This window comes from Aulostomus chinensis, chromosome 3 (assembly GCF_037954235.1).
Source record: "Aulostomus chinensis isolate RoL2024-O1b breed Wild chromosome 3, RoL_Achi_v1.0, whole genome shotgun sequence".
Taxonomy (NCBI): domain Eukaryota; kingdom Metazoa; phylum Chordata; class Actinopteri; order Syngnathiformes; family Aulostomidae; genus Aulostomus; species Aulostomus chinensis.
This window is the reverse complement of record NC_141322.1, coordinates 26996413-27021712: the sequence shown is the minus strand read 5'-3', so window position 1 is coordinate 27021712 and position 25300 is coordinate 26996413. Positions and strand designations below refer to the sequence as shown.

Here is a 25300-nt window from a genome sequence, read left to right as displayed (position 1 = left end):
GAAGCATTTACTGTAGCCATTATTTATGCAATGAAATGCAAAATCTGCGGTTTGAATAATTAGAAAAAAGGGATTCCCCAACACTCTGTTCTCACTAGGCTACTACCTGAATGGAAAGAGTCATTTCTAATGACTTCCTATGATAAGCAAGCGTGCTACGTCCCAGAGAGTGCTGGGAATAATTAAGTTCTCATCTAGTTTTATTTTAGACCTCAATGAACACATGGCTCAAACTTACAAAACCTTGATGAGTCCAACAATTTCCAAGCTTATTTTTGAAGGTAAATGAGACTGATTTGCAGACTTCATCATGGTCTTCTTTGCGGGGTTTGCAGCTTTCTGATGACATCACTTCACAACGTTCCCAAGGTAAAAACGTAAGACCTATTTTTTTGGCAGTTGGGAAGAAAACGTAAGAGTGGATTTCGATGACGCTGTGTTGTATCCGTTCGACAAAAGTAGCCCACCTAGATACGGTGGGCTCTCATACACACTTGGGCAGGATGAGGCAAGGTTCTGCAACCCCATTAGATGTCCCCAGATCCTACACACAGGTCCTTTAAAAAAGGTCAGTCAAAATCAATTAGAGACACGTATTAAGACGCGCCACAGCCTGTGAAAATATTGAACACACAAATCACATCTGATCACACATCACCACCGCATTAGTACAAACGTGCAGAAGAGTCCTCGCACATCTGAGCATTAGAAGTGACAGACAACTGCAGGGCTGACTCTGTCCTGAGCGTTGAAAGTTATACGGAGTGTCAGGTTGGAGTTGATGTCCAACAGGGGAGATGAAAAATTAATGCGATCACCCAACCATGTGAAAGACATGCTTAAAATGTCGGAATTCATATGAAGCAGATGTGGGACTGAAAAACCTGTGGTCACGTTACTTTTACATTACTGAAATATCACAAACGTGGAACTGCAGGTGATACTTTCAAACGGTTCATATTTAAGACACCAAAACGGGCATTAAATCAAAGAGAACATCTCATACGGAAAAAGCTAAGAGAAAGGATAGCCGATTTTAAAGGATTAGGGAATTTGTTTTCTAAAGAAAAAATACAGTTAAAACGAGGATTTCATCAGTCAACAGCTTACTAAAATGATTTTGAAAGTGCTGTATAGAATACATCTCATTAATATCAGCTCCCATTGTACTCCTAAATTTACATATTACTTATAAAGTGTGTACATTTATAACATTTGGACAAGGAATTGCAATGTTAAAATGTAGGCAGGTGAATTAAATCAAATGCCAATTTAAACTACAGTGACAGCCCAGCTGTAGCAGGGAGGAGGCTACAACTGTTTGAAAGCATCGGCACTCACCGTGTTACTCCTCGCATTTATTCAGGCTCTCCCTCAAATCTAAACCCCCTCTCTACTCTTAGCGAGAACTGCAACTAAAATAATATTAAGAAGACACAACGAATCAATGAAGTGAGCACTGGGAGGGGGAGCATTTGAAGAGAATAATAGATGATGTATTTTCAAATCAAAGTCCCATAGATCAATGAATTGGGAATAAGCAAACCAGCCACTAAAATTGGAAGTGAAAACTATCCTGAACTCATTCAACTCAAGGCCAATACACTCTGTTATCAATCCTGAGGGAAAGAAATGTTCCACTATGCTCCCCGTCAACTAGGCCTGTTGGCTGCTGGGTGCAGAGCTGCTAATGTACAGTAAGTTTCTCGAGCTTTTTTTTCTTTGAAAGCAGCTGCCTGCTGTGACCACACTGCTCCCATGCCAGCAGTGAGAGCGAAGCAAACACTGGAGATGGAGGCGCGCAGCTGAAAAAAAAAAAAAAACGAGCCAAATTTCGCTATGAAGCTGTGACAACATTACACGCGTCAACTAGATGACTAGATTTGCCCAACCTGTGAATCAGGAAGCAACTGAAAGTCTAACAAATCAAATAGAAAAATCTGCAGCATAATATAATGTTGGGGGGTCAAGAGTCAGTTCTTTGGCAGGTGTCTGTCTGTCCCAGTTGAAAATGGGTGTGGTCCCCGCTAGGGTGCTACAATTCAGGGGTTTGGGTTAGCACTGGCCATCAAAATTTATGCCCATATGAATTTCAAGTCTTGAGATGCTACATGAACACGTGTGGGATCAAAGCGAGGCCTGAGTTCCAAGATGTCACCCACCTCGTGAGTGCCCATGATCATAATGAGTGCTCGGGTCAGGGCATCAACATGTTTGGCTGGTGCAGTGTTCCATTGTTTTCCGCTGCTTTAACTCCAGCATAAAGCCTTTTGTATTCATGTAAGATCAAAGTCAAAGGTCAAAGTCCAAGCTCTGGCTTTTCTTAAAACAAAACTGCAGTTTGCCACTAACCAGGACTGTTTCCTCACCTGTTAGTTGTCATTCAAAGCCTTAACCAGCTTTTAAACATAGTGTGCAGAATTATCTAAAATGATTTTGCAGCAATGTGTCCTTGTAGCATCGTTAGTGCCAACAATCACAGTCATACATTCAGCTCCTTGTTGAAAACGAAAAACTCATGTTCGAAAAAAGGGAATCAAACATCTGTCTCTTGCTCCAATATCATGCGTGTTTTTCCCGTCCGAGTCCTCCTTCAGACTCTCTCACCGCGTTGAAGTCAAAAATCTCGTCTACGCTGGCAGTTGAAAGCCTGCTGCTTCTCACACACCGACACCGAAGGGTGCATGACATCTGAGAAAGCGTCGGCATTTGATCAACGTCATCCTATCATTGAATAATCAATCAACATTATTCAACCTCGTGGGATCAAAAAACAACTGTTACCTCATCGTAAGAGGGTTTCTTGTGACTCTCTTTTCAAGGCAGATCTTTCCTGCCAGCAGACACTTGATTTACAGACGTTTTCTTTTCCTCAATGGTTTCTCAGCAAGACCATGAAATGAATTCATATCATTGCTTTTGTTCTTTTCCATTTAAAAAGGTCAGCAACATAATTTAATCAGCTCGCACACACCTCCCCTCCTCCTGACTGAGACAGACACAAACCATGCATTTGCACAGCGGCTACTGGTTCAACTGGTTTTCCTCCAAAACTCTTTTCTCTGTCAAGGTGCAACCACATGGATTCCATGCATGCCACAGAGGTGTGTTTGCCCCGTTGACAGCATGTAAGTCTTACCCTCCACACCAGGCTGACAAGCACTCACGTTGTCCTCAAGTCCCATAATCCCAAGCTTCTCTCGGGCCTGTCAATAAGCCTGTCGCAGTGAGCAACACCCCTGTCAGGGACACCTCTGTGTGACTGGATGGACAGATAGAAAGATAGAAAGGTGGATGGATTGATGGTTGGATGGATATATTCATCTACCTCTAAGGTCCCTCCAGCGCAACAGCAATCCACTCAATTTGTACTATTCTATTTTATTAATTAATAATAACAAAATAGGTTTGGAGGCTGTGAGCTGGAGATATTGTGTAAGAGGGCTGACGATGTTCCTGAGCTGCATTGTTCTGTCAACCTTGCATTCTTTTACTGCTAATGAAATTGAAAAATCTGACCAAAAAAGAAACCGGACAAACACGCAGTGATGTGCAACGTAAAAGTACAACATTTTTACTGAAAAAAACTATGAAATGTACCACTTTCTGATGTGATTTTCTGCTTCCAAACATAAAAAAATGTTATTTGATCAAAGAGTATAGAGACATACAGATTTGTGGCGGACATTTACAGCTTCTGACATGTTCTCCAACAAATCAAACATCTTTATTGATTAGGTTTACAATTAATTTCGTCTGCAGAGTCTGTCTGTTTCTGAGAGTAACACCGTAGTCAGCAGGATTCCGTGCCAGGCTGCTGCTTTGTTTTGGCGAGCTGAGAAACAAGGTGAGCTTCCTAACGCGTTCTTTTTAATTGGATATCATATGAAGCGTAAAAGACAAGAAAGATGAGGTTCTGTAATTTGTGATCCACTAGCATGCAAGATTCTATTTCCTTCAATTTAATAATGTGCAAAAAATTTGTCCTCCGGTGTGATTCTATGGAAATTGAAAGCACCAAACAAGGAGAGAATATGACAAGGAGCAAAGAATGTCTCTTTCATTATGCTTATTTTTCAAAATCATTTGAAGAAGGGCTGTTTTCTGCTGGCCCCCGCAGATGATATGCACTGCGTTTTACTCTTAACTGCTGGAGAAGTGTTCTAGAAGGCCGCAATCACGCACACATGGATGTCTGGGCTATAAAAATAGAAATATCAACACTTCCACAACAGCAACAAGAAAAGTTTACAACAGAAAGTCAATACTCTGATTCAAATCCAACTAAAGACAAACCACCATGAGAGCAAATAACAACAAATCAAAGTTTGGTTGCATTAATGAACCTAAAGTTTGCTCCCTTCAGCTGATCAGCAGCCAATAATAACCCTCGGTCAAACGGCGTGCTACAAGAGACGCAAGCAGCTAAACAGTTAAATGGTGCGTTGTTCCTGTGTGGTTTGGCTGCACCGTGATGACAGTCAATCATCCAAGGACCGTTTTCAAGAATCCAGATGAAAAAAGGAGTCCAGAGGATTTTTTTTTTTTTGTGCCACTTGGTTTTTCTTAATCAGTGAAATGTCTACAATCAAATTCTGCCCAGTAACAAGCTGATATAAAGTCCCAGAGTTCATCCTTACTGATTCCTTACAACTATCCCAAACATGAAGGGCATTTTTTTAGAAGTAAACTGTTATAGAGAGTTAAAAAAAAAAAATCCTTTGGGACATTATTCCAGCCTGTTACCTGACAGAAGCTGACAACGACAAAAAAAAAAAAAAAGAGGAAAATAGCATCACTTTTGAAGTAAAGGACATGAATAGCAGAGATAAATGAACTCATCTTTCTATACAATTCCCCAAGGAATTCAGTCATTTAAGTACTGCTAACACTCAAAAACGTCTTGACTCTATTTCTGAACAGACACCGCAAAAAAAAAAAAAATTATCACATCTGTCTTGTCCCTAAGGTGTTGTAAAGGGTTAAAAAATTAAGCTCAGTGGGACATTAATTTCAGCCTGTTACCAGGCAGAATCTGAAAATAGACACTCCCAGGATTAAGAAAGAAACAGCATTGGTTACATTGAATCTCTTGCATGCATGTTCAGCTTTATCAGCCAGGTCTTTAAACAAAATAACAAAATGTCAGATTTTGAGGTGTATTTCATGATAGAGTAAAGAAATAAACCTTGATCCTCTTACACAAACCACTGCTTGATGGGAGCTGGACAGATTTAACAGACTTCAACCTTCACCATGTCCATCTGTGTGTGTGTGTGTGTGTGTGTGTGTGTGTGTGTGTGTGTGTGTGTGTGTGTGTGTGTGTGTGTGTGCGTATGCATGCGTGTGTGTTTGTTCACACATATTTGGATTTGTTTGTAGGTACACCCATGTGTTGGGTGAGTGCCGATGGCAGTGCTGCTCGTGCAGGTGTAGAAACATCCAGACAGACAGACGGGGGCTCAGGGTCACAGTCAGTCACATCAAAACACAAACTGGCTCAGTGTGTAATGACTGGGAGACGAGATCATGATGCTACACTGCATCCTCGCGCCTGGAGCACCAACACACAGCTCCTGTCCCTGGCGATGAGATCTAACAGAATATAGGAAATGTAAACATTCTGGGAAGAGTCCAAACCTATCTGGAGGCTCCAGGAGGTCCCATCTATGGAAACTCCACATATGCACTACTTTTCAAGCCAGTTCAGAAAACAGAATTCCTGAAAATCTATAAAATTAAAAAGGAAAAAATTATGAGAGACTCATCGCGATTTCAGAACAAGATTAAGACATAGAATGCTGATGTTAATTTTTATTGCACCTGCCACCCAAAGGCAAAGAGGCTGATGTAGCGAGTTCCATGACACGCAGGCAGGTTACGATGGTTGTAAAAGCCTCTACGTCTTACATCTGTGGTTTATTATACAGGAGGATAGTTTACAGAAAAATGTTAACCTGAGAAAATCTGCCGTAATTTCAATCGACACATAATAATCTGGGGTACTTTAACTGCTAATCTTCAACAATGTCAAGTAAATGTGGTCCTCATTGCTCTTAATAATAGAGCCTTTACATACATTTTATTAGGGGAAAAGCCTAGCGTGATGAGTGACATGCACTAGTCATTTATCACGACTAGATATTGAAACAATCACAGCGCCACCAACTCATTCACGCTCGTCTGCTGCAGCACCACAGCTGGAGGCGGTGGATTTTGATTGTGTTTGAACGTATTGAGCATATGGCTGGATAAAGAAGATGAATTGTATCAGACGATGCACTTGAGAGCTTGTAAACGCACCGTTTTTTTGGTTTGTTTTGGGGGTTTTTGGCTGTTGTTAGCCATCATTAGCACCAAGCTACACATAACGTAGCTGGCTCTTTCGGCTTTCTGCAAGTTAAAAAAAAAGAAGGAAAAAGGCAAACGGAAGTCAGGCAAGAGGGAAAAAACTTCTTCACACACTCTGAGTATCACTTGAACTTTTTGAAATGTCTTCAAATAGAAAACATAAAACATAAACATATCAAGTATTCTGATTTTAAAATGCAAAAAAGGTTAAATATATAATCTTGATCTCTTACAAGTACACCGTCTCGTCCTCTCAACACCTTTTCCTCTCTTGTCCTTCATCACCTACTGCCTCCACAAGTTTTCACATCTCTTTTCACCCCTTCACTCCTCCCTCTCTTTTCCACATCACACATTTTTTTTCTTCACTTTGGCTTTCCTTTCTCACTCCATTTATCCTCCTCTACACCTCTCCTGCCCCACAAGTTTCCTTTTCCCACTCACTTCCCTCATGTACCCCAGTCATCAGCCCGCTCGCTCTGATCCGACTCCTTGTTTCACAGGCCCACTGAGCTCCGACAATCAATGTGATTTACGCCGTGCTTGCCACTGTTCTGAGGAGTTGCAGTGTGAAATGGTCAAAGTTCAGCCTAGTTGAACCGAGTGCCGGCTGCGCTGCACATGCCTCCATTGATTTGCCATTCCAGATCGGTCAGAGGGACTGAGGGAAAGTGGCAGAGGTCTAAATTATAACTTAAGAGGTTCTGAGCCTTAAGTAGAAAATAAAAAGTAGCTCAAGAAGACCACTGACATACTGCCTGAAAATAAATCTATTCAATAAATAATTGTTCCAGTGGCCCCAGTCAATGAGGTCGCTCAAATAAGAAAAGGCTTTCTTACATGACTGTTTGTCAGTTGATATACATTTTTGGTTTCAGCCTTGAAGCTTTTTCTAGCTTCCTAAATATCAGTAAGACTTAACTTTCACACTAAATCCATCTGCAGCACTACAAAAGGAACAAAAAAGAGAGAGAAACAGATGGAGACAACAGATGTGTATCAAAATTTCAGAAGAAAAACCTCAATTTATGAATGCATCACTGACATTGTGTATCAAATTGACACAGGCCCAAGTGCAGCTGAGCGGAGAGCTGCATGTCCTTGAAGAATGGAAGAAAAGTTCGACAGAGAAGGCGGATCGCTCGTACAACTGTAACAGCCGTTACGCTGCAAGATAAAAGCCTGTCAGCGCCACCTGCTTATGTGAGCACAATGGCAGCCATGTGATGTCCGGCTTCTCTCATCTTTGAAATGTAGAGGAATAAAAGAATTTGTCTTCCAGTGTGAGACGCAAATCTTCAAACCTGTTCCCCTTTGTTACAGTAGTACACAAAACGGAAGAAGAAGAAGAAGAAGAAGAAGAAGAAGAAGAAGAAGAAGAAGAAGAAGAAGAAGAAGAAGAAGAAGAAGAAGAAGAAGAAGAAGAAGAAGAAGAAGAAGAAGAAGAAGAAGAAGAAGAAGAAGAAGAAGAAGAAGAAGAAGAAGAAGAAGAAGAAGAAGAAGAAGAAGAAGAAGAAGAAGAAGAAGAAGAAGAAGAAGAAGAAGAAGAAGAAGAAGAAGAAGAAGAAGAAGAAGAAGAAGAAGAAGAAGAAGAAGAAGAAGAAGAATGTACTATTGTTGTGTGTTTAGTTGCTTATTAAACTTCTTTCACATCATTAAAAGAATGCATAATCAGCTCAGGTCCTTTGGAATGTTATCTTGGCGCTCTGAGACCCAAAATTATAATTTCCTGACTCATGGTCGCTTGCATGCAGGGATTGGTCGGCCATTTTGGACATGCACAGGCTTAGTCACTGCCATATAATTATTTAAAACTTTGAGAAAGCTTACTTTTTATTCATGAGTCTAAATTAGTCAGAAATATAGAGCTCTCAGGATCCATTGTTGCTGATTGTTTAAAGATTCAACTGATGATAAAGGATGAATGACTCTGTGCATTTTAAATAAACTGCACCATTAAGATCATGCCAATAAAGCGCTGTCACTTTCAAAAGTCTCCAAAAAAAAATCTCAAACTTAACTTTGTAGGGGGGGTGGGGGCTACAAAGCCTGAAATATGAGGAATCCATGCTGATAAGTTATAAAGAGAAGGTTTTGCTTGTTTACTTTTGCTACGACAAAACAAAAAAAATGATAGATTAAAAATTGAGATGAAAAGCCTACAAATGAGTAAAAAGTTCAACACCTGAACACTGAGTGAATCAAATGCTATATCTCACAGCGTTAATGAAACAGAAAAATAATTTGTGTGATAAACAATATGCTCCAAAATGTAAGTGAAAGTCTTCCTTGGCCCCTCCTGCATGTTACGCCTAATCTGGCCTACAAGCAAAATGTAAATCCATCGTCATCTTCCGCTTATTCCTTACCAGTAAGGGTCGCGGGGGGGTGGAGCCTATCCCAGCATCTACGGGCGAGAGGCGGGGTTCACCCTGGACAGGTCGTCAGTCCATCGCAGGGCCAACATAGAGAGACGAACAACTATTCACACTCACATTCATACCTACGGTCAATTTAGAGTATCAATCAGCCTAGTCCCCAAATTGCATGTTTTTGGACTGTGGGAGGAAGCCAGAGTACCAGAGAGAACCCACGCAGGCACAGGGAGAACATGGAGACTCCACACAGAAAGATACCGCGCCCAAGCCGGGACTCGAACTCGGAACCTTCTTGCTGTGAGGCCACAGTGCTGACCCCTGCACCACCGGGCAGCCCAGGCAAAATGTAAATGCAAAATAAAAACAAAAAACTGACATGAAGACAAATGCACTGAAACCCAACCTCCTTCTCGGAAGTCATCACGATCAACACCCATTAATTGCAAATGTTTAGCAGCAGTACAAGATTAGAAACCAGCCAATGACTTCATGTCACAAGAGAGGAATGAAAGCGCCGAAGCCAAGACGTTGAATAACACTAAGCATATGAGCAACAAATACCCTTAACTTGATAAAAGAATAAAAAACAGCTGCTTCGATAAATTCTTAAGCGAGCCACTGTGATCCGAGCAGCCAAAAGGTGGATGGAGTCTGACATCGAGTGTGAGGGGAGAAACACAGCTTTTTTCCTCCCATAAATCCAATCTGAGGACATGATTTGATTGCTCCGAGGTGACTTTTCTACTCAACATGAGCAGCAGTCCAATATAAAGTCATAATAAAATAATAGTAGGTCACATGAGCCCCTCCAGTGAAGGATTTCTTTTTTTTTTTTTTTGGAGCCTGCACATGTGACGGAGCGCTCATCCAGCACCAGCTGCCTCCACTCATCTGCTCTTATTGTGAAGTCATATTTTTGGATGGTGATGGACCAGAGAGACTGAGCACCAATCACAAGCCTCTCCACCATTTGATGATTTTAGTTTAATTAATCACCGGTGAATCATGTGCTCTCTGCAATCTACAGTAGAGCTGACAATTATATTCATCATCGATTCATCTGCCCAGCATTTTCAAGATCAAATGTAGTCTACAAAATGTAAAAAAAAAAAATTAAAATAAAAAAAAATCAAACAATGCTCACCACAATTTCCCCCAAGCCCAAAAGTGACATATTCAAATCATTTCCTTTGTCCATCCAACCCTCTCAAAACCAAACAGCCTTGATTTTCTGTCCTAAATGACATAAAAAGCAGGAAATATTTAAATTTACATGTCTCCAACCGCCAAATGTTGGAATTTTCTAACTGAAATGATCAATCATTTATCTCTCTTGCTTATCTCCAGCGCCTGCAGCATCATCAATGCCAGAATCCTCACTGCCGCCTTATCAGATCGCTCGGAGTTGCGTTCAGTAACAGTCCCAGCGGCTCGGTCTGAAACAAAAGGTATTTCACTGAATTAAGCAGCGTAGCTTTTGCTCTGTCATACTCTCTGGTGTGTCAAGTGTCAGTCAATGATCACCTGGATATTTTTTTTAGTCTAAAATATTAAATGTTGCAGACGAAATTGTACTGGAGGTCAAGCCACTTCTGGTCAGCAGATGACAAGCGTTGATTTATTGTATTATTCTGACTAGAACTGGACTTTTAAAATACACGTTCGTCTGGCTGCTATTGTACTAAGCTGGACAAACAGACTTTGTTCATGTTGAATCAATTTCTCAGGCATGCATACACTTCAATCATTCTGCACATGGTCTGCAGTGGTACTTAACCCCGGGGTCAAACAGCACACAATGAGGTACCATGATGGCGGGAGCAAGGGCGAAAACGCCGATTCTGATGGATGAAGAGAAATGTGCAGCACTTCGAAGCATATTTCTTAGTAGTCTTTGAACATCACCACTTACTGTTCCAGAGGCAGGTACACTTCCGGCAATAAATCAATTCTTCCCGGGTCCTTTAATACTGGGACAATGACAGCTGACCAATTAAATGGTCTGATCGATCGTAACTGTGCATGTAAACCCACTACCTGTGCAGGAACACCCTGATGAATGAGGACAAAACTGAAGTCATTGTTTTGGAGGACTTTCCGTTTTTCTTGGGGGGGGGGGTGCTTTTATGTCTGATTCTATTTACTGTGCAGGAAAATGTGCTCTAATTAAATTTCCTTTGTCTCTGCTGCACCACCTTCTAGGTCAGCACAGGATGAATCTCGTAAATGCTTCAAAACAGTCGGCAGCCCCGTGGCGAGAGTACGGCCTGTTATACTGTAATTTCCCTGAATTCTGTCACATGGCTTCCTCATTCTGAACATCACAACTGTATATTACACAACAGAGTTAACCACAGCTGTTAACAACCATGGCTCATCCATCTGTCCCTTCCCTAATGCCCTCCCTTCATCAGCCAGGACGACTGTGTGAAGCTGTGTGTAATCAGATTAGCCAGAGACTGGGTGACTCGGCTTCTTCATCCACCCATCATTCCGTCCCACTGTTAGCAACATTTTCATCATGTTGAGAATCATGTGCATGCTGCGAGGGAGATGGATTGATGGGTGTGTGTGTGTGTGTGTGTGTGTGTGTGTGTGTGTGTGTGTATGTGTCTGCGTGTGTGTGTGCGAGTATGCACACACAAGCACGTGACCATGAGGAAATAGGTGTTAACTCTTCATTTGAGGTACGTTAACGGGTTCTTTGTTGACAACAACAGCCTGTGTCACAATTAGAATAGAGAAGACAGCACATTCAAGTTGTGACGTGACACATAACACACACACACACACACAAATACACAGTGGCTTTGTAGCGATCCATGATAGTTGCTATAATGGGAAACCAAGCAGCAAAGTCTGGCAATGTATGATTCTGCATTATCACTGAGGTTTCATAATACTGTCTTCTGCACTTTATTCACTCACCATAAAATTATATAAAGGCAACTATGAATTTAATTTAATAAAATCTCCTGTATAAACATAGGAGTTGTGTACCCGAAGTGTCCAGGGCAACAGCTGGGGATGTTTAACGAAAAGCTGCCGATTCCAAGAATAGACGGATTTTAAACTTTTTACAAAATAATAGTTTGAATAAAAAAGATGTCCCTGGATCAACTGATCAATTCTTGGTTTTAGAGAAATAACATCCATCCATCCATCCATCCATTTTCTACTGCTTATCCTGTTAAGGGTCGTGGGGGGTGGAGCCTATCCCAGCAGCCTTCAGGCGTGAGGCGGGGTTCACCCTGGACAGGTCGCCAGTCCATCCCAGGGCCAACACACAGAGACAGACAACCATTCACACTCACAGTCACACCTACAGTCAATTTAGAGAATCAATCAGCCTCGTCCCCTCTTGATGTCTTTGGACTGTGGGAGGAAGCTGGAGTACCAGAGAGAACCCACACAGGAACAGGAGAACATGGAGACTCACACAGAAAGATCCTGTGCTCCAGCTGGGGATTGAACCCGGAACCTTTTTGCTGTGAGGCAACAGTGCTGACCACTGCACCACCGTGCCGCCAGTGAAAATAACATCCATCCTTCCATCCATTGTCTTCCGCTTAGTCCTACATTAAGGGTCACGGGGGGGTGGAGCCTATCCCAGCGTCAACGGGCGAGAGGCGGGGTTCACCCTGGACAGGTCACCAGTCCATCACAGGGCCAACACATAGAGACAGACAACCATTCACACTCACAGTCACACCTACGGTCAATTTAGAGTATCAATCAGCCTCGTCCCCTCTTGATGTCTTTGGACTGTGGGAGGAAGCTGGAGTACCAGAGAGAACCCACACAGGAACAGGGAGAACATGGAGACTCCACACAGAAAGACCCTGTGCTCCAGCTGGGGCTCGAACCTGGATCCTTCTTGCTGTGAGGCGACAGTGCTGACCACTGCACCACCGTGCCGCCCATGAAAATAACATATTGTTGATTTTTTTTTTTTTAAAAGAAGTGTATTTCTAAAGGCGAGGTGGTGGTGAGGCTACAGGAGGTGGAGGGGGAGGTGCAAGCTCCAGTCGTCAGAGCGAGGAAAAAAAGGCTGCTTTTATTTTGAAGGCAAGTTCACCACACTGGATGGGATTTTGTATGTACCTGATCGCGGACCACTCCTAATGTGAGAAACATGATATTTGTCTTCTTTATTGTTAGAAAAAAATTGTTGGACGTTCACTGCTGCTTGTCTTACTTTGTCTCAGAGGTATTTTCTTATAAGTGATCACAGTCAAACCAAGTTTTTTAAGAATTTATTGTCTTTCCACTTCTGATATCAATAGCTGTATCGATCGGATGACAACATGATCCCAAACCCTGATTACGACCTCGCCACAGCTCTGCTCCACCATTACATCTTTACTGAAACAGGATCTAACAGATCCACTATAACTTCTTACTTTCTTGGGCAGTACGTTCCTGGACGGGCAGCACAAAGTCAGAAGAAATGCACTTAGATTATCTTCCTTTTGACAGAAGCAGGAGAAGGGGCACATCTGAGATCAACCTGAGATACACAGCACCTCTCGCTGTGCAGCCTCTGGAAGCAGACAGAGCGCTCCTTACCTGGAAAAGGGCTCGAAAGCCACTCAGACCCGGACTGCCACAGCCTGGGCTGATCCATCCTGCCTCAACCCTAATGTCTCATTGGCATTCAGTCACACGCCTGCAGCAAGCAGTGAATGGAAAGCTTGGAGCAAGCTTTTAGCTATTAAGATTCTACAAAGCCAGTCGTTCCCCTGCCGCCACGAGCACACAGCGAAACACACAGCCAAGGAATAATAAACAAGCTGAGGAAGGGATGAGCATAAAAGCTGGGCGAGCCATAGCCAAGACACAGAGACGGGAAAATGATTTTTGGTATGAAAAAAAAAAAAATCAAAAGCTCCTCATGTTCCTAAACTTTATGAGAGCCTCTCACAGTGCAGCATCATGCTAATGAAAATGATCTCCTTCATGTGGCTAAATAACCAATGAAAGCATGAGACTCCCAGTCAAACTTTCCTTCCCCTGCCATCTGCAAAACCCCACCGTGACCACCTCATGATGAGCCACATTACTGGCAAGTCTCCCATTGTGAAACACTGGGAGATGCCCCCCCCTCCCCACCACCGGCCTGTGTGTTTATGTCTGCCTATCAGCATCCTCACAGAAACTGAAGCTGCTCACTAATCACCCTTCGAAGGAGCAGACTAATTCAGATGTCAAAGTCTATTACCCAAGAGCTGTCTCGAGGTCACCTGAGTCCTCAATCGTACAGTGATAAACACCAGTTGGAAGAAAATGCGCATCTGGGTACTAGGAAGCAGGGAACACTGGCCAAGTGTGCAGTCACTGAAGTGAGCGGGAGGGGAGCGCTGTGGCGTGTACCAATCGTTGTTGCATAAAGATAACGTCCTTCATGAGAGCGCTGGGTCAGTCACCCACCGTATGGCTGCTGCGCCTCCGGTAAAATAAACAGAACAAGGGGTGACTCCTCTGCAGCCGTCCCCTCCAATCTTCCCTCAGACGCTGACAGAGACGGCACAAACCTAAAGATGACCCATGCAGACATCCAGGCTTTTATATGCAAAAAAAAAAAAAAAGGGGGGGGGGGCGAGGGCAAATAGGATGCAGGTGGCAGTAAAAAATAACCACCTCCAATTCCCTCCTCCAATGAGCAGTAAAAGTCGCTTACAACTCCAAAATGGCCAAAAACCATAAACAATCAAAAATGTAGCAAATGATTTTCACAACCTCGAAAAAGAAAACAGAGCGTATTTACAGGGCCAGGATTAGGAAACAGGGACAGAATCTCTTTCTGATTTAAAATTTAAAAAAACAACAACAACAACAAAAAAAAACACTGAAGAAACTGGACCTTCTGTCAACATCCAAATGCAATTAGCATCCTGTATGGCTTCATTTCATTTTGTGTCTTCTCAAATTTTTGGTGTCCATCATAATCAAATTGCAATGCAATTTATCTTTCTGGGGTTTTGTTTTTGCGCATTTGGGTCTCTCTTGAAAACGAGACCTTGCTGGGATTCACCTGATTGAATTAAGTTTAACAATAAAAAAAACAACAACCAAAAAAAACCAAAATGACCTTTTCAAATACAACAGACGATTCAAGTGGAAACAAGATGTCATTCAGAAAGTGGCTTCCAATAATGTTCATGATGGTTGATGTTCTGGGTATGACACCCTCCGCCCCATCTCCACACACACACACACACACACACACACACACACACACAGAGCTCATTAAACCCATCCACCGTGACCTGTGTGCACCTCTCTCAGCTCTATGGCTATTTGATCGCCATAATAGGCTCCAAGCCCAGGACCAGACATCTTCCCATGACCACTGATTTAAAAACACAACCAACCAGATAAGATGTTTGTCCAGATCTTCTGATACGACACATAAACACGTTTCCATGCCCTAAAACACTGGTGTTTCACGACCTGCCAATGCTCTGGAAAGGCCTGGTTAGATTCTAGGCACAGAGGATCTGTCTAAGGATTTGGATTTGCTTCATTTTTTATCAACTGCTCACCAACAACAGGTCGCTTCACTCGAGAATGATCAGAAATGGTCTCTTCCTGTGTCAGCTGTGTTGGACTATTGATTGTTATGAAATATTTGATATAGTTTGCTGGATTTCGTGCACTAAGACAGTTTATCATTTCACTGGTGAGCCGGGAGGCTGACTGATTAATGGTGTGAGGATCAGGACAACTGACCAAGTCTAGTTTCTTTTTGGCTTGTTTACGCTGCGCGAAAAGAAACAAATTAATGAGGACTCGACAGCATCTCGACGTCTCTTGACTACAAACCAAACTAACACCCACGACAACAAATCTGCTCATATATTTCACATCTTTACATGAAATCATCACGGAACGTTCTACAGTAATCATCCCTCTCAAAATGTTCAGTTACGACTTCAAACACCTCATCAAGCATGCTGTTTACATTGCAGGTGTTGGTGGTGCAGGAATGTGAGGGGGAATGATGAGAGAGCTGGCGGGGGGGGGGGTGTGGGGGGGTCTGTTTACTCTAATACCATCAGTTATCAGTCACATGCACACACCCACTGGTGGAGTATCCAGCTCTCGTATAGATGAATTATTGAGAACTCTGAAAAAGGCTGGGAGCAACTTTACGCTCGTTTGTTTTGTACCTCCCACCTTCCCACCCACCCCCTCTGCTTTGCCCCCACAAACACACTGCGAGGCACGGGAGAGTGGGCTCTCGGCTTGGATGTTATGGGATGTTGGCAGCTCTGCTTTGCAGTTATGGGGGAAGCTGGTGCAGTGCTGCACTGCAATAAACAACTCATTAATCCTGGTATTGAGACTTGATATCTTAATTAGATGGAAAAAGACTTGTTTCTGAGGCAAATCAACACTTTTGATGAATTTGCTGGTTGTTGGAGGCATTAATTTACCTCATCTGTTCTTATGCAACAACAAAAAAAGTAGCAACTGAATGTGAAATGTAGACAGTTAAGCTACGAAGGGAGTAAATCCTGCACCAGCGTTTATGAAGAGGTTCCATACATTTGGATCTGGACTGATTTTCATCTTTGCTAACTGTGTTTTGTTGAAACTCCCTCCCCAGCTTCAACACTTAATATATGTTTCACTCCTTCACGTTTCCTGATTTCTTGAGAATTCATGCAGTTTTAATCTTGTTAGACATGCAGCAGTCAGGCGAATCTCACCGGCCGACTGATTTTAGGTCTCAGTTTCAATTTGATGTGTCACTATGGAGACTGTGCACAGCTAGCTTTTCGATCCATTCCATAGTGTGTGTGTTTGTGTGTGTCTGTGTGTGTTCTGTCCACGCACTTGTATGGACAAGTTATAAATTGTTGTTTGAGGGTCAAGGTTTGAATTAGGTTAGGGATTGCATTATGTCGTGAGTGTGTGTGTGTGTGTGTGTGTGTGTGTGTGTGTGTGTGTGTGTGTGTGTGTAATAAGACACAGAGCACTTCACTTCCAGCCTGACAGCTGCCTCGGGTACTCTTGGGAGATGCTTGATGAGAGTCGCAGAGGACAAACAAGCTGAATATCAACAAAATGCTTTGTAGGGTGATCTAGCAAAAGGGCAAAGAGATACAAGAAAAAAGTGCAGAGAGTTTATGAAGAGATTTGTCAAACAGGGGCCAAAAACTGACATGCTCATTTCCAAATGTCGTTTTTTTTTAATCTACTTTTAATTATAACCCATTTCTCTCCCAAAAATGGTCATCGCCAACCCACAAGCAGTCCTGGTCATTGCTCCGCCTCCTCTGCTGCTCTGAGAAGCACCACGGACTTACTGAAAGCTCCCGCCATTGCATGTAGGCGTCACTGTTCCACCTGATGGTGAGAAGTTTCACCAGGGGGACGCGCCATGCAGGAGGATAATGAACAGGCCGACCACAGGAGGCGCTAGAGAAGACAGCCTCGCATGTCTGTCCAGACGTCCGAGCAGACGTCTGACCAAGCTGGAGGCAGAACAGGGAACTAAGCCGAAGACCCCAACGCAGTGGACCGCTGCACCACCTGGGCTCCACACTAGTGTCCAATACTAGTGGGATTTTCATGAACATTTAATGGTCTATGAACTGGACCAGGCCACAATTATGAGTGCCAATATTCTACATTCATCTACTGCATGTAAATTTGCATCTTTTCTGGCGATGGGGAGGAAGCTGAAGCCCTGGAGAAAACAAAAGCAGACGCCAGGAAAAACCAGGGGAAACCCTTGCAGTCGCCACACAGAAAGGCCCCAGTCAGCTGCTGGAATTGAACCAGCAACCTTCTTGGTGTAAGCAACAGCACCAACCACTGCTCTATCGTTTACTCTATTCATGAGAATTGCTTCAGTTTTTTACTGTCATGTTTTTCACATGGAGCTGGATAATGAAAGAGGATGAGCCTGCCGCATGCAGCCCAGCAGCCGGCATCTCTGATCCTCGGCGAGCGAAGAGGAGAGGCAGCGGTGAAGGTTAGTGAGCCATTAATGAGACAAGGGTGGAAGGTTGACCGTATGCAGTGATGGAACAACACTCCTGCTAATTGTCATCCACTGCTACTCCGCTAAGTCTTACATTTACTGAAACAATCTTGTTCAAGTGTGGCGGCGCACCAACGAACCCCACGCTGGCTGATGAGCACACCAGTGGGCTGGTGGTCTTAACAAAACACAAGAGGGATCTATTGATCAAAAGTTTGCTGCTGCGCTTCTCATCTCCATCACAGCGAGGGGTTAAATATTACAGATCCCGGGAGAACTGTTTGCTTTGACTAACTGACACTCATGCGTTGCCTCATCAACACTGAATGTCATGACTAATCTGGATATTACAGTACAAAAGCGGTTGCGGGATTTCCAATAGTTTTTCACTGAAGAATCTTTGATGTGTTTGTTGAGTTGATTTCTGCTTTTGTCCTCGTCTTTTTTTTTCCAGCTTGGTTGGTCGTCTTTCCATTATTCCTTCCTAGAGCGGCCAGGGATGGAGGTTTCTCCACTTATCCTGTGGTCCCTCGTGTGGTAAATTCACACTCGTTAAATACAGCGTGTGGTAGGAGTGTGTCCTCTGCAGTCAGGGACTACAAATGAAAATTAGCTGGCTGCTAAATCTGGAACAGCGCCTTTAAATGTATTTCATACATGACTTCTGACATAGGCGTATTTAATTAAATCAACTCATCTTATCATAGCTGACTGTTTAGCTGGTTAGTTCAAGGAAACAAACAGAACAGTATCACAACAGTTCATCACAAGAGCTTGGCAATTGAATCAATAGAATGATGTATCACAATATTAGTTTAATAAATCTGGAATCAATATTCCAGCCTCGAGGATGAACACCATATCACAATATATTCTGATTAAATGGTATTGGGGCTCACGTGTGCTGCAGCAGCTGCATTTCAGTGGGCTCCTCTTCAGTGAGAATTTTACGACCAACTTTATTTTCAATACGTTGTTAGGGCAGCTTCATTTAGCGCGTTTAGTTAACAGCGTACAACTGTGAAACCTTGCAAATAAACTGAAATGGAAATTTGAATTGAAACAGATTCAACTCGTTTCGTCCGTTGGGATGCTGTTTGTGTTTTTATGGTTAGAGATGTTTAATTAACCCATCAGACGGCGCTCTGTAAGTTGGGTTTTATTTACATCAAAGGTACATTGCAGCTGATGGATCACCAGCGGAAGCCTGGAGGGAAACATCGTCTACGGTGATCCACATACAGCCAGCAGTAATACGGCACCTTCATATTTGAAGTAAATGGGCTGAAATGTGAAAGCAGAACATTGATATGGTCATTAAAGCTCCAGCAGGAGCTGCAGCAGAATGGATGACGCAACATCTACTGGATTTGTTCGTGTAAAGCGGGACCTTGCCATGTTTGTTGTTTAATATGCTGTGTTACCTGCATTCTGTGGTTCCCATTTAAAATTATTAATAAGACGCGTGAGAATTCCCTGCCAGCTATTTATTGTGTTTATTGTAACCAGGCTGAATGCCCCTCTCTTTCTGCCCTGTAATTCTTATTTAGCACCGGTGAGGTTTGCCGAGGGAGGCCTGGTATAAAAGGCAATGTAGCGACAAACATAGGCAACATACAACAACATGCACACCAGGCAGTAATCCAATTACACTATTACTACAGAGGAGCATACATTACTTTGTCATGAGTTCTGTGTTTAGGGGGCGGCGTACGAGATGGCTCTCCTTCAGCTGACGGGCAGAAACATCTCGAAGGCGAGAACAGATGTCTGTAGTTATTTGACAAGACTCTCTGGGCCGCTGTATTCCCACTGCCTCTCCTTTTTCTTTCTCTTTTTTTTGACGCCAACTGCAAATCTCTTCGCAGTGACAAAGCATCGCCTGTCAAGAGGATGATTCCATTGAGAGGCACTTCCTGATATGAGAGGTGCATTAATGTGATTAACCCACACTCACTATTGCTGTTTGATACGGGGGCTTAGGGGCTCATGTCACTCTGTATTCTCTCTATTGGCGTGATCAGCAGGTAAGAGAAAATATGTTGCTAACACAGCAAAAGAAGGAAACCTAAAATCTAAGTGTTTACTATCAATAGCAGAATCTACTTCAGTTCAGTAATTTGTTATGCAATTTTTTGCCTGATTTCCCTAAAAGGTTAAAAGGCAAAACTACCCCCTAAATCTCAACATTTTACCAAAATGGATTATTCCACTCTGAAAATGCACCGTTTCTCATTATCACGCTAATAATAATCAACCAATAATAGTCCTTTGTTGCTTTTCTTTCTGTAGCGAGGAGCAATAAATGTTTATACTGAAGAAAATAGTGACCAATAATCTGAATTCTGAGTAAGGAAATCATGATTTTTATTTCAGCCCTCTAACCTGTGAATCAACTGTTGGAATCAATGCTGTTTAACCTCGTAAATCCAGTCCCGTAGAAACGTGTTGTCTTTAGCTCTCTAACCGGAGATCCAACACCATTTAACTGAACCTTGTTCGTGCAAAACCTGGTTTGGTCGGTCGCGCAGGTCTCATTATATTTCCCTGAATCATCACCAGTCAGTCACAATGAGATACATATCACAACATACTGAGCTACAATATTATATGATATGATGTCATACCCAACATCCATGCATTTTCTACCGCTTATCCTGTTAGCCTATCCCAACAGCCTTCAGGTGAGAGGCGGGGTTCACCCTGGACAGGTCACCAGTCCATCACAGGGCCAGCACATAGAGACAGACAACCATTCACACTCACAGTCACACCTACAGTCAGTTTAGAGTATCAATCAGCCTCAGAGAACCCACACAGACACAGGGAGAACACGGAGGCTCCACACAGAAAGATCCCGTGCTCCAGCCGGGGCTCGAACCCGGAACCTTCTTGCTGTGAGGCGACAGTGCTGACCACTGCACCACCGTGCCGCCCTTACCCGACATCACTTCCTGAAAATTTCTTGAAAATACAAGTTACTGCGTAAGGCCTGGGGAGTCAGATAACACCTTCGTCCACCCATGAAGCGACATCAACAAGAGCAGAGGACTTACACATTTATGGGATTCTCTAAATGTTTCAAGTCTGTACCAGATGTGAATATCAGGATGTTACGTATATGATCCTGTTTTCATACAGATAATATTTACATTGTTAAATATCAGCCAATCAGATGTAAAATACACAGATACTGGCAAAACATACAATATCATGAGGGGCTTTTAGAGAACTTTCCCCCAGTAGACAAACAATGAGCCTGGTCAAATTAAATTCCATCTCCCCAGTAGTTGCAGTAGTTGCAGTAACCACAATACTCGTCTTAAGCATCCGACTAATACACAAACAGCATGTTAAAGAGAAGCCTTGTACGAGAGTGTTTCATATGTTCAGTATTAGTCATGTAAAAGATGAAAGCTTGTTGCAGCAGCTCCAGAGTGTATTGCAATGTGAAATTATTCATTTGATATCAAAGTCATCACGCATTCAGCTGAACAGAAACGGCTACAGGTCTGTATGTTTTGATTGCTCAGTGACTGAAGCTGCACACGCATAGGAGGCGCAGCAGAAAATAACTACACAGTGGCAGAGGAATTCTGGGACGCCATTCATGAATCTTTTCATCAATCCTCAGCTGCAGGTATACGGGTAGGAATAGTTTCCAGAAAAGAGTTTTTAACAGAGGCACCCCAGTTTAGTCAAAGGTTCCGGGGAGATGGGCAAATCCACCTCACAGTATCCTGTGAAATTTGACATAAGGTCTTCGGTTCACACTGGTGTACGTGAGGAGGTGTGCATGTCTGAGCGCAGCCTCTGGAGAATATATGATGCACCACAAGCAGCTATAGAAAAGTAAGTGAAGTGCTGTGAGCGACTCTTTCAGCTCCCATTCCTGTTGGATCAATGACAGAGATAGATAATAGCCTCCACAGAGACTTGCATCTCGCATCCTGTCTCTCTCCATCCTCGCCTCAAACCCCCATTTCTGTCTTTGCATCTCTGCACAATCTTTATTCCTTCCTCGCGCGCTCCGCCCCGACTGTCAGCGACAGCTCAGGAGGGCCCGCCTGTTCCAGGAGGCGAGGCAGGCAGACCACAGAGGATCTCAGAAAGAACACACAGAGGAGCATCTGGAGGACCGATAGAGCCTGTCCGTCGCCGCCGTCATGTCATCGCGACTTCCTGGAAACAGCTGATCCTCCAGGCCCACTGCCTCCATCAGAGTGGAGAAAATTCACTTGCTAACTCAATTATGCAAGAGGTGTGAATTAAACATGAAGCTACCACACAGGAATGTATACACGTCACACACATGCACACATGCACAACAAATAATCATACAATATCACACCCCCATCTGTGTGCTGATGCCAGGGGGCGTTGCGAGGCCTTTTTCTTAGTTACAGAACAGTAAAGAGAAGCTAAACGCAAATTAACGTACAACCAAATGCCACATCTGTATGCACAGAATGTGCAAAAACTGGGGCAGACTGGTAGGCATGACAGAGGAGAAATGGCTGAGGGGGATTTTTGCCATCTTTGTCACCTATTACTTCCCCGTGAGCTTAAGAAGCAAAAACATGTGGGAGTCGAGCCTGGAGCCAAACGGCAGAGACGATCCCCCCCCCCCCCCCCCCCATCTCTCTTTATGTTTCTCTCCACACGCCTCCCCCCTTCCCTCCCTCCTGCTCTCCCCTTCCTTCCCTCCATGCCCTTTATTAATCATCCTTGGTTAGTGAGGCAGGGAGCATGGTGTTAGGAGCTCTGGGGACGACAGAAAGCCATGAACACACACCTTCTTCCTCATGCACACTAATAGGCACTAGACTCCTAAATCTTGACAAACACCATTTTTCCTTTCATCTCTTGTATGCTTATACAACATAAAAAATACATACAATGCAGGAAGGCTCCCAGGAACGACTGCATATACACGCCATAAGTATGCATGTGTGCACATCCAGAGCTGCTGAGCTCCAGGGATCCTGGCCTGGCTTCCTGGGACTCCGCTGCAGAACCCTTTTGAAGAGTTTTTTTTTAAAGATTCCATATCATCTCTTTCTCTCTCTCTCTCTCTCTCCCTCCACACACACACACACACACACACAACTGTCCCTCAAGTGACATCAAAACCCTCCGCTTAACCCCTTCCAGTTGGCTCGGCACCAGTATGACAGCATCTCATACCTGTTATTAGTGTTTGCATGTTGCGGCTGCACTCCAGCGTCTGTAACCAACGGGCAGCAGAGTAGGCTGAATAATGGAGGATGTAATTAGGCCTTATTTCTATGCATGTAAGTGCACTTAGACTGGAAGGCTCCGGCTGGGCTACATGCCATTATTGCCATTATCACTTTTGGATCTCCCTGAGAAAGTGGTGAAAGAATTGGGCAATTAGACTTGATCGGAAAGAGGGGCGTTTACCATGGTGTGTTCTCTTGAAGGTGTGTGAGGAAGTAAAAGAGGGTAGAATCACCTTTTATTTTTTAACTCAGCAGAATCAAATGTTTCTATCACAGGGGAGGAGTCAGGAGGGCGTGTTTTTGTACTCTCTTCTGTTGCAATTGCATACAGACGCGTGTGAATGTGATTATCTTGGTAGAAATCTTCCTAAATGGAGGATATTCTGTCTTGACATGAGCACAAATGTGTTTCCGCTGACCAAACGATGCTGAGGATCGTGAGGCGTGTTTAGTGATGTCACAATCAAAACGCTCATCTTACAAACAGAGCTCAAGTGACAGGACTGTGGGAACACACGCTCACACAGAAACAAACAAACCAAGACAGACAGACAGACACACAAACACACACACAGAGCAGGGACGCACCTGGTTTGACCGTCTTCAAGCGAATCGGCTCCCGAAAGTGGCGTATGACAGCCAGCGTGTCACGGTTTGTAAGTCCACTGACGGGCGTCCCGTTCACCTCCAGCAAAACGTCTCCGTAGTAGGGAAGCTTCCCGACGTGACACACCAGCACGTCCAGCTTCATCTGGCCCAGGTGGGGGAACATTCCCAGCTCTGCTCCCCCCAGCACCTCCACCACGGAGCCAAAGTCCCCGAGGTTCCCCCATGACACCGCGCACTCCACCACTTTACTGGACCAGTGTTTCTTCTTCTTCAGTGTCCTGGACATGCCTACTCCCTCTTCGATGAACGGACCAGCTAAACGTTGACAGGCGCCTGGGTTTGCTGTTGTTAAATAAGCGGCCTAATAAACCCCGGTGAGTTCTTCTCCACTCCGGCTGGGATTTTCATCTTCCTGACGTTTAGGAGACTGGTTCTCACTCGTCACTCTGCCGCTGATGTCTGTCATCCCACGGGGTTTGTGCTCCGGTGTGCGCACAGTTGCCTTGGTTGCAATAATTCCAAGCGCTCCTTGTGCGTAAAAACAGAGGAGTTGACAGCGACGCGATGGTTAAAAACGGATCAGTCAAGGTTGTATGCGCTCCATCGCTCCTCCGGAACCACATCCGCGCTCTGCCTCGTGTCTGAAGGGGCCTCCCCGACGCCAACTTGCCAAAACAAAACCCAAACGGAGAGGTTGGTTTTTTTAATTATTTTTTGCTAACTCGGCGGTTGATTATGTGTCTGGCGCTGAACTGTAGTGCGTCAACGAGAAATCCCTCATACCTGCGGGCGGGCGGGCAGGCTGGAGACAGACGGGAAGCAGCCGTCAGCGGTGGGGGTGGTACGGGGTTATGCGGTTGAAATCCAGCCCATGATGACTGAGACGACAGACATCTGCGAGCGTTTGTCTGGTACAGGTTTGAACACACCTGGCACCGCCAAGAGAGATGCAGCCAGGCTTCGAAACGCCCCCTTTACGCTCAGCGGCGGCGGCGGGGCGGGCGGTGAGCTCAGGCGGGCTCCACCTTCCGGTGTGCTGCGGTACTAAACATGAGATCAATTAATATCAATCTTGTCACCTTCACTAAAATCCATGCGATTTTTTTTTTCAAATTTGTCAACATTTACAAAAACCTGCCTGGATGAATAATACAATAGCTAACAAATATAAACACATCGTAGTCCAATACAACAGGAAGCAAGAAGGGCAGGGGCCTGGGTGTAACTCGTTCCCTCAACTTAATTAATGTGTAGACACAAGATGTTCCTACCTCAAAAAACATAAAACAGCTGAATTCAGAAGATGTACGTGATTTAATTTGCTCAAAAATGTAAAGTAACTTAATTGAGCGTTGTATCCTGTGGCCACAATCAAATTGAGGGGGGAAAAATACATAAATAGAGGCTTCAAAATAGCTAAATTGAGGGAATGAGTTTTATCTTGTGGCTTCAAAATATACACTATGGTATTGTTGTTGGCCATAATAGTCATTGTCTCTGCAGCGCCACCTAGTGACATAGTAAAAGTCCCGCAAACCACGACCTGCTCCACGTGTCCTCAGGTCTTCAAGTGCATTTGACCACCTACACAAACCTGCTTGTACGCACTCCTCCACGTTCTACTCGGACCGGATCTATAGATGACCAATCTGTAAATTCTCAGAGGTCCCTCCAGCTGCATGGGCAGTGGCCTGCTGATGCATTATTCAATCCGTTTTCAGCTC

General features: G+C 43.8%; 1 protein-coding gene across 6 annotated transcripts in view; it reads right to left on the bottom strand.

Annotated features, from left to right (window-relative positions):
• Positions 1 to 24597, bottom strand: part of magi3b (membrane associated guanylate kinase, WW and PDZ domain containing 3b) — a 138445-nt gene extending 113848 nt beyond the window's left edge. Inside the window, exons 1-2 of one of the 6 annotated variants that reach the window (XM_086200025.1) lie at positions 24360 to 24586; positions 23556 to 24241 (exon numbers count right to left, since the gene is read on the bottom strand). In XM_086200025.1, the coding sequence (XP_086056151.1) occupies positions 23556 to 23862 (307 nt within the window). In that variant the 5' untranslated portion in view covers positions 23863 to 24241; positions 24360 to 24586. Of the gene's footprint in view, positions 1 to 23555 lie in introns of all 6 variants that reach the window. The other 5 variants (XM_086200029.1, XM_086200027.1, XM_086200030.1 and 2 more) reach the window with 5 other exon arrangements.
• Positions 24598 to 25300: the final 703 nt, after the last annotated feature.